We start from the raw sequence: 16,435 nt of genomic DNA on the forward strand, positions 1-16,435 counted from the left end.
TAATAGACATAAAGGCTGTTAAGATGCTGTATTAATGTTTCAAGAAAGGAGTGTATATATTTGGCCTGAGACACTAAATGTGGTCTCTAGACTGGACTCGAGCACTACAACACCGATGTCATATGTACTGTATGGACCTTGATGTGGAGAAGTTACTGTATGTCAGATCTAGTCAGTCACACCTCCACAGTACTTCCCCACTGTATCAAATCAAATCGAATGATATTTTCCACATGCGCCGAATACAAAAGGTGTAGACTTTACTGTGAAAGGCTTTCTTAAGAGCCCTTTCCCAACACTGCAGAGATAAAAAATATACACATTTGCAAAAAAGAAAAGGAGATAGTAACACAATAAAATAACAATAACGAGACTATATACAAGGAGTACTGGTGCAGAGTCAATGTGCAGGGGAACGAGGTAGTTGAGGYAATTTACTTAATATGTACATGCAGGTAGGGGTAAAAGTGACTAGGCAATCAGGCAATCATGGGCAATGTAGTTGCAGCCTGAGCCGAGACTAAAGCACCATATCCATCACTGATAAAACAGAAAGAAAAACAATAGGAGTTGTTTAGATTACCTCTACTGACAGGTCCCCTGGCTCTATGTTTGTGCTTCCGTTAGACAGACCGTCTCACAAGGTGATAATGCATTTTGTATGCTACTGTCATCACATTGTATTGCAACTCTCTTCAGAGGGGACTTGTGAAAATGCCTCCTGCCTCATTCTGCATTCCTGTCGTAGATCGTGTGTTGTGTGTTTCCGGGTAGGGTTAGGGTTGACCTTACAAACCACAGTAGGGAAATAAAAAAAAGAACAATAGAGCTATACTGTCATAGAAGGAACTATACACAGTGGAATGAGGTCTGTTTTAGCCATGTGGGGTCAGATTACTTTCCTCTCTGTCTCCCATCAGGTTCAATCTTTTAGCTCAACCTCTATGTTTGGCCCTTACAGTTCAGTGATCTAAATAACTGGGGTGCTGAGGGGGCTGTTGCAATACTGTCACTATACTGTCAATATACTGTCGCTATATTTTCACTATACTGTCACTATACTGTCAATATACTGTCAATATACTGTCACTATACTGTCAATATACTGTCACTATACTGTCACTATACTGCCACTATACTGTCAATATACTGTCAATATACTGTCACTATACCATCACTATACTGTCAATATACTGTCACTATACTGTCACTATACTGTCACTATACTGCCCCTATACTGTCACTATACTGTCACTATACTGTCACTATAGTGTCAATATACTGTCGCTATACTTTCACTATACTGTCACTATACTGTCACTATACTGTCTCTATACTGTCGGCTGTTGCTATACTGTCGCTATAATGTTGGCGGTTGCTATACTGTCACTATACTGTCACTATACTGTCAATATACTGTCACTATACTTTCACTATACTGTTGATATGCTGTTGCTATACTGTTGCTATGCTGTTGCTATACTGTTGCTATACTGTTGCTATACTGTTGCTATACTGTTTCTATACTGTTTCTATACTGTTGCTATACTGTTTCTGAACCGTTGCTATATTGTTGCTATACTGTTGCTATTCTGTTGCTACGTTTTGGCTTTTGATCCTAAAAAAATTACTTTTTGATTCAACGCCCATAGTCCTACAGACTTCAGTGCAAGAGCGCCTGAATATTGAAGATGTCTTACAGGAATGATGTGTGGACAAATAGGCTCCAGGGCATCCCTTTACCCCCTTGCACTTGTAATGTATCTTTTATATTCAATATTTAATTGATTCATCTGATTACATTTGAATCAAATTGATCACATCGACCATGTTTAAGCTGGCTTTGATAAGGGAATGTGCCTAGCTATATCTTGATTAAACCTTGATAGATGGTATATAAAGAAGAGCATTCATTATCATGAGAATATCTCTATGAAATATACAATATGAATCTAGCCTGGGCTATGCAGAATAGATTGAGTATTGCCGCGAATGGTAATCATTGTTGCTGCGGTAAAGCRTGGTGATGTGAAGAGGTTATAAGAATGCAGCATCCTCGTCTTGGGCTCTAAACCCGGGCACGGACTGGCGCAATGCCCAAATCAGTCTGAGAATAGAAAAGACCTTCAGAAGCCGCCTCGAAAACACAGGGACAACATTGCAGAAATGGGGAGCAACAGAGAGAGAGATAAATCATTGGATGTGTACGGCGGCCAGGCGAAATGGACAGATTCTTGTGATTAGCAGCGGCTCCTGTGAGTAGCCTTTCGCCTCCTTGCTCTTTATCTCAGTGTTTTTGCCCTCTCCGTCTGACATCGTGGCTTTGAGCGAGGGTAACACTTTCCACAGTGCAGCCTATGGCCTAACACTATGGATGTTTGAAGTTATTTAGCAGACGCTTTTATCCAGAGCAACTTACAGTAGTGATTGCATACATTTTTATACTTCTTTTGGTCCCCCGTGGGAATCGAACCCACAACCCTGGCATTACAAGGGCCATGCTTTACCAACTGAGCCACACATATGTAAGAGTCCTACACCAACATTTGATGCTGAGACAGATTTTGTTACTGCTAATTGTCTTGTCATGTCATCCCAGTGAATTCAAGCGTTAAGAGAAAAAATCTTCTCCAGGGGTAATACAATTGTTTATTAAACAATTTTCCATCGTCTTAGGCACAATTTATCTTGCAAACCTTCTTGACATAACAAACACGTYCCTATTTCCCTACGATTAATGGAGTGCAGTCTGGCCTCTCCTCAACACTGCAGTGCTGCCGAGGTAGCTGCCTGTTGATTTGGCAATTTGCGGTCCCATCCAACAGGCGAGAGGATGGCGTAGGCAATTACGCCTGTGCTGGTGCGTGTCGTAATGCAGTCTGGCCTGTGGTGGTGTGAAGTGGTGGTATGGAGGGGATGTTGAGAGCAGCAGGCGGGGGCTAGCGTCAGACAGACAGAGGTGCTGAGAGATGGACTCACCCCACACTTCTCCTCAGGTGATGAAGTTTAATAACACTGCCTTCTGCCAATGAACCAGCACAGCGCGCACCTCATCACACACACACACACACACACACACACACACACACACACACACACACACACACACACACACACACACACACACACACACACACACAACCAGAGCAGGGGTCAAGGTTGGGCTACACAATAGGTCAATTAACAAAAATCTGTTCAAGTAGTCATTTCGGACCCTGCAAACAGTTTCTTCTCCTAATGGCTACATTTACTCTATGTTTCTGTGGATGGCTGGTGGGAATAACCCTGTTCTGGTACAGAGATCTCCAGTCAGAAAGTACCTCTAACAACTATTTAAACTGCTCCACTCTTTCTCTGCCTGCCTGCCTGCCTGGCACTTTGCATTACCGAGATTGATTGGGTTAATGGTCCGGTAATGGACAGACATCTTTTCCTGGAGTCTTAACTTGTTTTGTCTGGTGGCTGCTTCATGCCACATAAACTAAGAAGAGCTCAAGTGCTGCTGGTCTAGTACCCTACCGGCTGCTGTTAAGGCTAAAGTCCCCAGCCCCTCGGCTGAGCTTGTCACTGCAAATGTTGCCTTTACGACAAGCTCCAATTTACTAAGCTGGATCTGATTTGGAAAGCATTCATAATGGGTCTTGGGCTTAGCTAGTCCTTCAATGCCTTGCTTGATATTGCTCTGCCTCCCAACCTGCCCGCGGCGCTGGACACAAGACATGATTCTGATGTTGGAAAATGTAAATTTTTTCAACTTAAAACATCCATACATTAATTCATGGATTTCAAGGTGTGTGGTGTCTTTCTCACCTGTCAATTGATCCTAGTACCTTCGATCAAACAACCAACTGTGTATAAGTTCCATTTACCCATCACTCTTTCTACGAAAGATACAGCAGCAATTGGCCTTAGATGGTTGAAGGGAGAGCATATTGCTTGCCAGACTCTTGAGTCCCAGGTGKTGCTTAAGAACAGATCTTGTATGGCGAGGTTTTGGCAATAAGTCCACACACAGGCATACGCATGCACGCATGCACGCACACACAAACATACACACAATTGCCATGGCCAAGCCGGTTGCTACTCCTCGTAGAACTGAGGATGCATGGCTGCAGTCTCATGAAATTCATTATAACGGGTCTGTGAGCCAAGTCTTTGTCGACGGAGCAGGATAAGTGGCTGGAAGAATGTTCTTTTGGATTCGTAAACGTGATTATATTTCCCGGATCCTTTCATGGTCACAGGGAGAATACACTGCTAGAGGTGTTTTGGATGTTGTATATCGTGTGAAAAGAAGGTGGAACTTCTTGTTTTTCTCTTAATCATTATTTCCTCCCGTCGCACRTTCTCCGAAAAGTTGTAATTTCTCCGTGTTCAGTATTTCCTTAGGCCCTGACTTTAGGCTTGCCGATGGGAATTTCTAAGAAGCCTCTATTGATAAGCCGAAGAGTAACATGTAGAAGATGATGAGAGAATATGGACATCTTGTTATTAATAAGGAAACAGATGCATGTAGCCAACACCGTGTAGCCTGTCTTCAGCCCGTCTTCACCTCTGTCTGGTATCGTACAGGACTCCTAGTCAGATGGCTCACTAATGGCCTCCTGTGATGCCATCGGCATGGTTGCAATCCTTACTAAGTCTTTCATCCGCTCGTCACRTTTCTCAAACATATATCTCTATTATGTCTCTATGCTTCCAACACACGCACACGCACGCACGCACACGCACAAAAAAACATCAGATGAAGGTTTAGGCCCTTCCTCTTTGGTTTCCATATGGCTTTACAGTTCATGTTTAAAAGATAATCAGTTAAAAACAAAACATAAATCAGTTGAAGTATAGGCCCATCTCTAAGTGCCATTTACCAGCTAATCACAAAAGTTCATCTTTAAAAAAAAAAAGCGATACAGTATCTTGCCTTGGTACCTCTCTATACTCCCCAGATACAATGAGTCTGGTCTCGACGTGCTCCGAGAGAGAGGCAGAGGGACGGATTTTATTGGACACAACAGTCAGTGAGTGAGTCATCCCAGAGATGCATCTGAAGCAGAAAACATCTGCAGAGAGCTGCTAGCGTAATGAAACAAGGTGTGAACAGTACCAGCGGCTAGCCCACCACTAATCCCCGAACCCCCCCCCAACCCGTCGCCCACTTCAATCTCCCATCATCTCCCTCTCTGTCCTCTATGCACCCACATCTCCTCTCTCCTCTCTCCTCCACTTGTGATTGTTACATTCTAAAGGGCACTGTGCAGCGACAGAAATAGATATCAGCAGAGAGAGAGAGAGAGCCACCCGGTGCCGTATCCTTTTTCAGTGACGTCACTTAAGTGCAAAGGGCAAGCCGAACACAATAGCTGTCACCTGGCTAGAAGAGGCCAACTCGTAGAGTACAGTAGCGCAGACACACACTAGCCTATAGGCTCAGGCACAAATTCAGAGGCCTTCAAAAGGGGGTCTCTATAGACCAGCCTCGGGGGTCATTAAGCCGTCTCAAAAAACCCATCTCACACAGAGTGGGAGTCAGAGCGTCCATGGGATTGTCCAGAGAGCTGACATATAAATCCTGTTAATCCGGTTACATGAGGCCCGCTGGATGTCCTGGTCTGGCTGTGTTTGATATGCGGGCAGCCGGGCAACACGCATCCTCTGGATCATCGGAGGGACAAACAGACCGTGCGGATCTTTGATACTTTGATGCAGTGTAAACAGTTACTCTACTGGGAGGGTTTCATTAGTCGGTTGGCTGGGTTGATACAGCGTGATGATTTGTCTCCTTTTTTTTATTCATATTTTTAAGTGCTTGTACCAATTAGTGTTGTTTATCAAGTGGGAATTGAGCTTTGATAACCATGTGACCTTGTGGAAAGCCACACTTAGCATAATTAGCTTGCCCTCTCTATAACTGGAAAGCATTAAGACGCTGACATGATATCTGGGTGTCTTATGGTACCAAGGGTTGTTTATGCAGAGGGAAAATCGGTTTGTCACTGACACTCGTTATCCTTGCCCTCACGTGTGATGTATCAGATCCCTACAATATCGATTTTTCATTGCGGTCTTAAAATCTAGCGTAGCTCTTTGATTTGGCAGGACATGAAAACTCGTTGAGAGAGAAGAGCTGGTACTTGAGGGGCAAATTTACATTTAGTGCTTGTGTAGTCAAAGGAGAGAACACACTGTTCAATTATACAATCGCACAATTAAATCCCACCATTCCAGGACATGCTCGTCACATTACTGCCAGGGCTCTTGTGGGAAAACATCTTGTTTTGTTCAGCGGGTGCGAGAACGGCTTCCGTAAAAGGTTGACGTGTAGCATTTCTCCAACGTCAGGTAATTGGCTGTCCAAGGTGCCTTTCTCTCCTTTTTTGATATTTTCTTCTTTCCACCTTTTTTCGGGTGAGCGATTCTTTCCCTCCTCAGTCGGCTGGTGTGGAGCGTGGCGCGTAGACAGACAGATGACATCACAGCGAGATAACACATGTCTCCAAGGTTCTTCTCTCTGTCCTGAGGGCAGATGGTGGTGACAGATTGCAGGACTAGGACAGTGTTTGCTAGCTCCTCTCTCCAGTCGGGCCTCATGCAACAACAATGTGAAGAGACTGAGCTGAGCCCAGAGAGAAACTGTTCTCATTCAAAATGCATTGATTGGGCTTGTATTGAAATCCAGGTAGCTCTTTTTCCTCTGGTCATACACAATCACAGAATGGCTTTGGAAACAGAAAAAAAAGACAACATTATTCGAGCCTAGGTAGTGCTTCGTAAGTAGATCCCTCACAGGTAGATCATTCCTAGCGTGTTCCCAGATCAGTTTGTGCTCTTGAAATGTACCATTGCAGTCCTCGTCAAGCAAAACAAAAATGATTGGCATGACAACGAGTGACAAGGAATTGGCACGGTGGCACAAACAGACTGGCACTCAGGCTAGCTAGATCCTTCCAGTTTTAAAATAAGAGCTGTGTGTGTGTGTGCGTGTGCGTGTGCGTGTGTGTGTGTGTGTGTGTGTGTGTGTGTGTGTGTGTGTGTGTGTGTGTGCGCGCAGAGGTATGTCAACAACACAGCATCAACATTGGCGGCGATGTATGTCGGCTTCTATTCTATTGAATTCGATCATCTGTCTTCCATCTTTCTCCGTCCTGTTCCCTGCTTATTACTTACAGCTGTCTGAAAGATCATACGGGGTGTTTTTATGGTTATTCAATAGCAGGAATCTCTCATCCATAAACAGACCGCTTGAACAGCCGATGAAAAGTGCGTCTCCTGAAGGCAAATGTCACACCTGTCAGCGGAGATGAAAATGTAAAAGTCTCAATTATTCTTCAAAACAGCAGGAAATAGAAAAATAAAATGCGTAGTCACACAGAGCAACACGTGCGCGTCTCACTGAAGGGGGTAATTAAAATGCTTGTCTTTTTATGAGGATTGGAGCAAAATGAACTGTCAGTGGGACCTTCGTATTCACAATTCTTAATTCCCGCGCTCGGCAGGGCACAGCTGTCAGCGCCTGATGATTTCTGTTTATTTGTGTTTGCTTTGATTTGCGTCAACATCATGGATTCAAAACGTACGGAGGGACTGAAAAGTGATATTCCGTTTGAATGTTGAATACGGCTAGAACCTGATTGCAAAGAGTTTGGGCTGTAATGTGAGCTGCGGGTTGAGTGGATCTCTGCCTTAGCTTAATCACACGTCAAATGTCATGTCGTTCATTACATCTGTGTTGAGTCAAACATTTAATCCAATTTATGTTGCATTGTGCACATGGATACTCATTTAGGACATTTCATTGATAATGAGAGAGGAGAATAGCTGTTTACATACTGTCATGGCACACTATTCCCTATATAGTGCACTACTCTATGGGACCTGGTCAAGAGTAGTGCACTTTATAGGGAGTGGCGTACCATTTTGGACATACTCCGTGACAGCTGGTGATATCATCCTATGAGCTGTTCGGTTTTCCCCCTTTGATCCCTCCGTCCTTCCCTCTCTTGAGGGTAATCACTGTGTGATTGGATGTTTGGTTGTTTTTGTTATTTAGCCCTATCATGATGACATACTGTGTACAACCCATCCACTGACATCATCTCACTTTAGCATCACAATCATTTGATTATGTCATGCAGTGTTGAGAGGAGGGCAGGGTGATTGGAGTATTATGTCACATGAACTTCAGCTGGCTTCTCATGCATGCTTTTACCTCGATCCATTGCATTGGGGGCAGCACTGTCACACAAAAGGCCATATTTGGACTGTCAGCTTGTATCACTCAGCCCCTCACCTCACCTCTGCGGTCTGTGTCTGTGGCTAGGAATAGTGTGCGTGCGTGTGCCTGTGCATGCAAGTGGATGTGTGTGTGCTCTCTGCTCTCCTCACGCGGTAGTGGCAGCCCTCATGATGATTCACATAACCCACGGATAAAGAAACAGCGAGAGAGAGAGCGATAGGGAGAGGTACAGAGAGTGAGAGAGAGAAAGAGGGTGAGAGAGAAAAAGAGAGTGAGAGAGAGAAAGAGAGAGAGAGTGAGAGAGAGAGAGAGAGAGAAAGAGAGAGAGAGGGTCAGAGAGCGAGATAGAGAGAGAGCGAGCGAGAAAGTCACATCCTGTAAAATCCCATTTGTTTCCCGCCAGTGGAGAGACGGTTGGAGATGGGGCCTCTTTGATGAGATTTGCTCTCCTGCTCCTCTTTGATTATCTCTTATGCTGCTTGTTATGATGCTCCCCTAAGTGTCTTAGTTAAATTTCACTGGGATCACAGCAGCTGTTGCTGAAGTCCATGAGGCGAAGCCAAGCAGCTTTGGAGAGCCCATCACTGCCACTCTCTCTGCAGCCGACAAAAGATTTGGGCTGTAATCTATCGGGATTAGCTGAGGAAAAGTGAGGAAAATGCAAATCTAGAATGTTCATAAACAAGGATTTCTCAAACCCACCAAAGTTAGGCTTTGAATGATAAGGAGCAGTGTCTCCACCCAAGTGAAATATATACTGAACAAAAATATAAATGCAACATGTAAAGTGTTGATCCCATGTTTCATGAGCTGAAATAAAAGATCCCAGAAATTGTCCATACACACATCCCTGTTAGTGAGCATTTCTCCTTTGCCAAGATAATCCATCCACCTGACAGGTGTGGCATATCAAGAAGCTGATAAAACAGCATGATCATTACACAGGTGAACCTTGTGCCGGGGACAATAAAATGCCACCCTAAAAAGATTTAGGGCCTAATGAATTTACTGTAACTCAGTCAAATTGTTGCATGTTGCGTTTATATTTTTGTTCAGTATAAGTGGATACCAAGAGTCTCACAATATCCATACGGTATAAAATAACAGGAATGAAAACATGCAAAGTGGACGATGTAATGGGTTTCACAGCTAGGCAAATTCTATCTGTAGGGGTTAAACGCTAGTAAGACATTAGCCGCCCCATGTATGAAGTGGTGCTAGCACACACTGATCAATACAGACAATTGCCAGGTTCACTCTGAGAAGGAATACAACCCCCACAAGGCACTCCTCACTGTACTCTTCAGGATGAATCAACAGGAAGTAAATGTGTGTAGTTTTTTGTTGTTTTGTCGAGACTACAACAACTGTCATTGGTGAGAAGACTTGGTGAGAACGTTGTGAAAGAAGACCTGTTACTATCTCCTTTTTCACCATGGAAACATAGACTAAGCAGGATTTTTTGCCTGGAGTGCAGTAGACAGCCAGGCACAACTTTCTACAAGCTGCCTGTCACTCCTAATAGGCAGCAACGAGAGGAGAAGGAGAATGAGAGATGTTCAAATGAACCCACCTGTCTCAGACATTTACAATGGATCACTTCAGTGATAGCTGAATACGTTATCACACCAAGAAGAGAATCCAACATGATGCAAATGAGAAGTAATTGTAGCAATGAAACCGCTCTGTTCGGTGGCGAATTGTTACTCCCAGACAAAGGACGATGACGAGTAGACAGGTGCTAGCTACCGGAGCCCCACCATAGGCTAGGACTGTGAGTAAGAGGCCCTGAGAACACAATAACGAAAGCACTGAGTTACCCAGACTTCCTCTACCACTCTCCTTCCGCTGAACACTTACTGAACTGCCAGCAGCAGAGATCGACAGGCAGGCAATTTACTCCACAGTGTGGGGCACAATGCACAATGTCTCAACAATATTTCACAATGTCTGGGCGAAGGCTGCTCTGCTGTTGTCAGACCCAAAACACTGCAAAAGTTTTTATTAGCCTATTTTTTAACATCTCTTTTTGTTTGTTGCTACATGTACATTGTGGACTCATTGTACATACATGTCACTACTCTCTTTCTTTTGTTCACAGTAGTTACTGTACACAGTAGGAATATAGTTACTTGACATACAATGTCTTCAGAAAGTACTCACACCCTTTGAGTTTTTCCACATTTTGTTGTGTTACAGCCTGAATTGAACATGGATTAAATTGAGATTTGTTTTTATCACTGGCCTAAACATAACACCTCATAATTTCAAAGTGGAATTATGTTTTTCGAAAAAATCTTTACAAATTAATAAAAAATGAAAAATGTCTTGAGTCAATAAGTATTCAACCGCCTTTTTTATGGCAAGCCTAAATACGTTCAGGATGAAACATTTGCTTAACAAATCGCATAATAAGTTCCATGGACTCACTCTGTGTGCAGTAATAGTGTTTAACATGATTTTTGAATGACTACCTCATATCTGTACCCCACACATACAATTATCCCTCAGTCGAGCAGTGGATTTCAAACACAGATTCAACCACAAAGACCAGGGAGGTTTTCCAATGCCTCACAAAGAAGGGTAGATGTATAAAGTTATTAATTACACTTGGGATGGTGTATCAATACACCCAGTCGTTACAAAGATACAGGCGTCCTTCCTAACTCAGTTGCTGGAGAGGAAGAGGAAGACCTGCTTCAGTCTGCTTTCCAACAGACACCTTTCAGCACGACAATAACCTAAAACACGATGCCAAATCTACACTGGAGATGCTTACAAAGAAGTCAGTGAATGTTCCTGAGAGACAAAGTTACAGTTTTGACTTAAATCTAAATGACAAGACATAAAAATAGTTGTCTAGCTATGATCAACAATCATTTTGAAAAAGATAATGTGCAAATGTTGCACAATCCAGGTGTGGAAAGCTCTTAGAGACCAGAAAGACTCACAACTGTAATTGCTGCAAACGGTTCTTCTACAAAGTACTGACAAAGTACTGACACATTTCATTTTCAATACATTTGCAAATATTTCTAAGAACATATTTTCACTTTGTCATTATTGGGGTATTGTGTGTAGATGGGTGAGAGAGAAAAAAAGTATATTTAATACATTTTGAACAAAGGATGTAACACAATGTAACAAAATGTGGAATAAGTCAAGGGGTATGAATACTTTCTGAAGGCACTGTATACAGTATATGCATATAGATAGACACCGCATCCATTTCATCCCAACGGCAGACCTATCAAATTAATATATTTGTATTGGATTTCCCTTTTTCCTCTTTGTTTTTTTAACACTAGGTGTGTTGTTCTATCACTCAGGCTGTTTAACACATAGCACTGGGGAGGAAAGATACCGGTAGCATATATAGATTGTGTAAAAACATAATATACTTCTCGCATAGAGAAGTGCTTCCATAAGCCAGTTATCATATTGTCTCTAATGATGAATTTCAGCTATAATCAGTTTAACCCTGTGTTAACCTGCCAGTTGCACGCTAGCAGAGTCCAACAGACCCCGTTGACCAACACCTAACCCATTTGCTGGTGTGTATCTGAACAATATGTCCTTTGGGGGAAAAAAAAGAGATTTATGGTTTAAATGGTGTTTAAAGATAGTGACACCAATTGTTATAGGATCGTACAGGCCTACTCCAGTAGAGAACCTTGACAGGCTAATGACCCTCTTACTGTATCAATCGTTTATCCTATCCTAGCCCCACATTAGATCGGTCAATATTTTTCGTTCCAATTCACATCTGCTAGAAGGGCAGCTACAGTGTAACAGCATACAATACACCCCAATCGCTAAAATTACAATGTATCAGATCAAACTCAAAACCCAACCTTGGTTTTACCATTTTAACATCTGTACGGTCCTCAAAATTAAAATATAAGTTAGCCTCAGCCGATTTTGCCTTCCCATAAATCCAAGACAAATTTCAAGTCCATATATTCCAAGGTTCCGTATTGTATGAACACAAAGGATGAGTCCATCATGCAACAATAACAAATACAAAAACATAAGATTGTAACGTGTAGTGCGGTGTAATGTTGCGTATCGGCGACTACCTCAGCGTGAGGTATCACTCATAGCCACATTGTTTTCTTCGAATCCTTGAAGAATTGGTTGTTTACGTACAACTTATCGACTACAAGACAAACATTCTGCTTCTCTGCTCGGAGCCTTTTGAAAAGTGGACTACAGGGCACGTTCTCTCCACTATTTCGTGGAGAAATTGTTCATTAATGGAGAACGGACCGGGCCTTCCCTCCCCTCTGCCACCGAAATGATGACCCCATTGAAAATCAATTGTATCCACCTGTTCGTCCGTTATCTTGAGATTAAGTTTCATGGAAACCTTGACTTTATCCTCAGTGGCCAGATAGTTTTCATTTTCATCCTCCTTTATTCCCATCATAACAATATTATTATTCATACATCTGCACTTCAGATCAAGTAATTCTGCTTTCATTGTGTTATTATCATACCATAGCCTCTCCGTGGTGGCTTATAGGGAGTCCGCGGTCGTTTTCAATATCTTATTTTCAGCTCGTATTTCTTCCATTTTATTGCTGTAATCCATTCCTGATTTGAGGGCCTCAACCTCCTCCATTAACCCAGGCAATAAATTCAGCTTTTTCAAATGTTTGTTCATGCTTGTCAGCAATGCCCTATCTTCTGCTGACATTGTTGTAAAAACCTCTTCCATTGTTACATACGGATGTTTAGTTGGAGGCTTCCCTTAAGTTTTGCTCAAGGAGAGGACAGATCTTGTTCGCTTTGATGTGTATGATTGTTGTTCGAGTATATCAATGTGTTGATCAAGAAATAGTTTCAGGTTCTCTATTTATGTTTTTAGTTATCAGCTAATCCTCAGTTTTACGTTTAATTCATGGGACAAGCTGTGCCTACCACGTTACCGCTTACCACGTCATTTCCTGGTCTTTGTGGTTGCATCTCAAATCAGTGTGTTTGTTGTGTGTGCGTTTATCTTAATGACAGTCCTTGTCAGCATGTCGAGAATTCATTATTTGTATATTCTAGTCGTGGGTTTCAAATATGCCAGTCAACACTAGAACCACCACGGGCTAGCAATCACAGTGGAAATATTACATTTAGTCAAATGATGCTATTGAGAGATGGAATCTGAGTAAAAAGTGCAATGGATGCTGTAGGCCATAATTATGTGGTATGTTTGATGTACTCAGAGGGCTCTGCAGGAAGTTAGAGGGGTTTCCGAGTCCAGTTAGTCTAACCCCACTCCCCCTCCTCTCCTCAGATATCCGTGGCCTACAGAGTTTCCTGGACCAGACATCTCGGCAGGGGCTGGACGYATCTCTACAGAGAGTGGACAGGAACATCAGTAAGGTCTTCTCGAACCTCTTCAACACCATGAGGACAGAGGAGCTCAACCGTTACAGGGACACGCTGAGACGGGCCATCCTACTGCTCAGCCCCCGAGGAGCAGAGGCCTTCATCCAACAGGTAAGTGAGAGAATTTAGGCCTAGGTATAACCACACGTACATAGTCGTGGGTGCACTTGAACACACACAAATCCAGGCTGCGTCACATCCGGCCGTGATTGGGAGTCCCATAGGGTGGTGCACAATTGGCCCAGTGTCGTCCAGGTTTGGCCGGGGTAGGCCATCATTGTAAATAAGAATTTGTTCTTAACTGATTTGCCTAGTTAAATAAAGGTTAAATAAAAAAAATATTTAAAAAAATGTGTGAGTGTAACTCAGTTACACCAGCTCTGCACACACATACACACACACACGTGTGAGCACACATACAGTGCGCACATGTACTTTACATGCTCTGTGCACACAAACAGAAACACCCCCAGACATAGCCTTACACCAACTAGCCTATACATCCAATACTTATCAGACAAATAGTGTTGACCTCCAAGAGACATTGTCAATCAATGAATCAACCAATCAAATGTATGTCCTAAATCCCTTTTTAGGAAAAAACTCACTACAGTGGCAGGAATCTACTGTAGGAAGAAACCTAGAGAGGAGCCAGGCTCCGAGGGGTGGCCAGTCCTCTTCTGGCTGTAGGTTAAATGAGTTCATGGCCATTTAGGCCAGATGGTTCTTCAAGACGATTGTGATCATCCTGATATTCCCCCTCTAGAATTCCCGCCTGGTCAACATACGGTCTGGGGGCATTGTCTATCATTAGACATTACACATGCCTCCTAATAGCTCAGTCTGTCAGTTGTCCTGGAGATGTCTTGGGACTCAGGCTCAGCACCGCAGAGCAGAGCAGACGGCCCGTCCACAACTAACAGACAGAGTGGAGAAGGAACACCGTTCTCATGCATATGGATGAGTCAGTTCTCCGAGCCTCAGCCCAGGCAGGCTGTATTTTTAGAAGTTTTAATTTTAGCAGGCAATGAGAGAAGAAGGTGTAACCGTGGCACCTCTGACTCGGCAGCTGCATTCTCTTTGGAACGTCAGTCAAACTGGGCGCCGGTGGCAGCTACCTGCTTTAATCTTTAATGCCTCGTCATACTCCGACTCCCATTGCTACTCTGCCTCTACCGGGAAATGCTTGTGAATATTTGAATTAGCTGTACTGCTCTGTAAACCAGACACGCTGTTCCATACTGTAAAATAACACTGCTTGTCGGTCTGGATGGAGTCTGGTGTTCTTACATCTATTCTGTCCAGCCTCCAGGAAGACAGACGGACAGACAAACAGACAGACTGTCTGTCTTTTGGTTGGAGGGGAGATGTGGACTTGTTTATTAGTGACGAGTGTTGAGTGCTGCACCACTGGCATTGCCCTGGATCGACAAGTGATTTTGACTTCAACTTTCCACATGAAAAAATGCTACAGATTACTATAGAATACTACAGTACTTACTGTAGTATATTGTAGAATATTACACTACACACTGTAGTATCCCTCAATACTACAGTATTATTCACACAAAAAAAAACTCTCGTAAATACAGAAATATTGCCTGCAATAACAATACACTTTTTTAACCATAGTAAAAATGACAGTAAAGTACCTGTCCATTCCCCTTCCACCATATCGCAATTTGTGCCACCCATACTGTACATGACAAACTTCCATGCCAAGTATATACCATATTGTGTTCCTACATGTAATAGAAAAAACAGAAGTGCTGAACTATCCATTTCAGACCCCAGTCCTCATTACCTACAGGTTATGGAAAATGTGCTCTTTTAGAATTTCTCCAGTAGGTTTCATGAATGAGAAAGCCTCCACTTCTACAGTATGTCAAAGATAATGAAATAGAAACACTATACTGTAGTAAATACTACAGTAATGTCCATACAAACACTACAGTAAATACGACAACATATTACAGTCTGCAAAAACACTACAGGAAATATGTCTGTGTACTACAATCCACAAAAACACTAAATTAATTACCATGCTATGTACTACAGCTTTATTTTACTACTTTATTTATACTATAGTTAAATCTAAATACTACAGTTTTCAGTGGCATTTCTTTTTCTGACTTTAGTCAGTGAACAGTACAGTAAAGTCTGCAAAAACACTACAGTGAATACTACAGTATTTATACCATAGTATACCGTAGTATTATTTCATGTAGGTTGCTTAGAGTGTTAAGGCCTCTTGCTCCTCTCCGATCCCTAAGGTGTGTAGGTCATGATGTAGTTACTCAGACAGCTCTGTTGGCCAAGTGTGTTATTGAGAGTTATTTCCTTTTCCTTCTCCTGTGGCCTTTCGGTGAAGTATAGCCGGGGTGCTGGTGGGCGAGATGCAGCCGGTTGGCCATCTGAGGAATAAAATGATGCGGCAGCCTGTCTTGTTGTAGCTGTCAGAGATGACAGGTGAGCACTCTCACTTGATTAGACATGAGACAAAATTCAAGGTACTTTTCAAAGAGATGTTCTGGCAGTTTCTTTCTGCAATCCCACACTGCCGCCGCCTGACTTCAAGTGGCTGTTGGGCAGTTGGACGTTTAGTATAAGGAGAAGTAACACCCTGAAGGTCTGATCCTGCAGTAGCTCTGTCGGAGAATGTGTGGTCAGGGATGGAAAGAGAGTATAAACGCACAACCACACCACAGGAGCACACACACACACACACACACACACACACACACACACACACACACACCACACACACACCACACACACACACACAGCCACACAACACACACACACACACACACACAC

General features: G+C 42.9%; 1 protein-coding gene and 1 non-coding gene across 3 annotated transcripts in view; both read left to right on the forward strand.

The window, feature by feature from the left end:
• Nucleotides 1-16,435, forward strand: part of LOC111967743 (glutamate receptor ionotropic, delta-1-like) — a 432,695-nt gene that overhangs the window by 240,218 nt on the left and 176,042 nt on the right. For both annotated transcript variants that reach the window (XM_070444887.1, XM_023993063.1), the window contains exon 4: nucleotides 13,524-13,729. In XM_070444887.1, the coding sequence (XP_070300988.1) occupies nucleotides 13,524-13,729 (206 nt within the window). The remainder of the gene's footprint in view (nucleotides 1-13,523; nucleotides 13,730-16,435) is intronic.
• Nucleotides 15,437-15,489, forward strand: LOC111968292 (U7 small nuclear RNA). The gene has a single exon (XR_002877854.1). It is a non-coding gene; the product is annotated as a U7 small nuclear RNA (small nuclear RNA).

The sequence above is a fragment of the Salvelinus sp. IW2-2015 genome, linkage group LG8 (genome assembly GCF_002910315.2).
Source record: "Salvelinus sp. IW2-2015 linkage group LG8, ASM291031v2, whole genome shotgun sequence".
Taxonomy (NCBI): Eukaryota; Metazoa; Chordata; class Actinopteri; order Salmoniformes; family Salmonidae; genus Salvelinus; species Salvelinus sp. IW2-2015.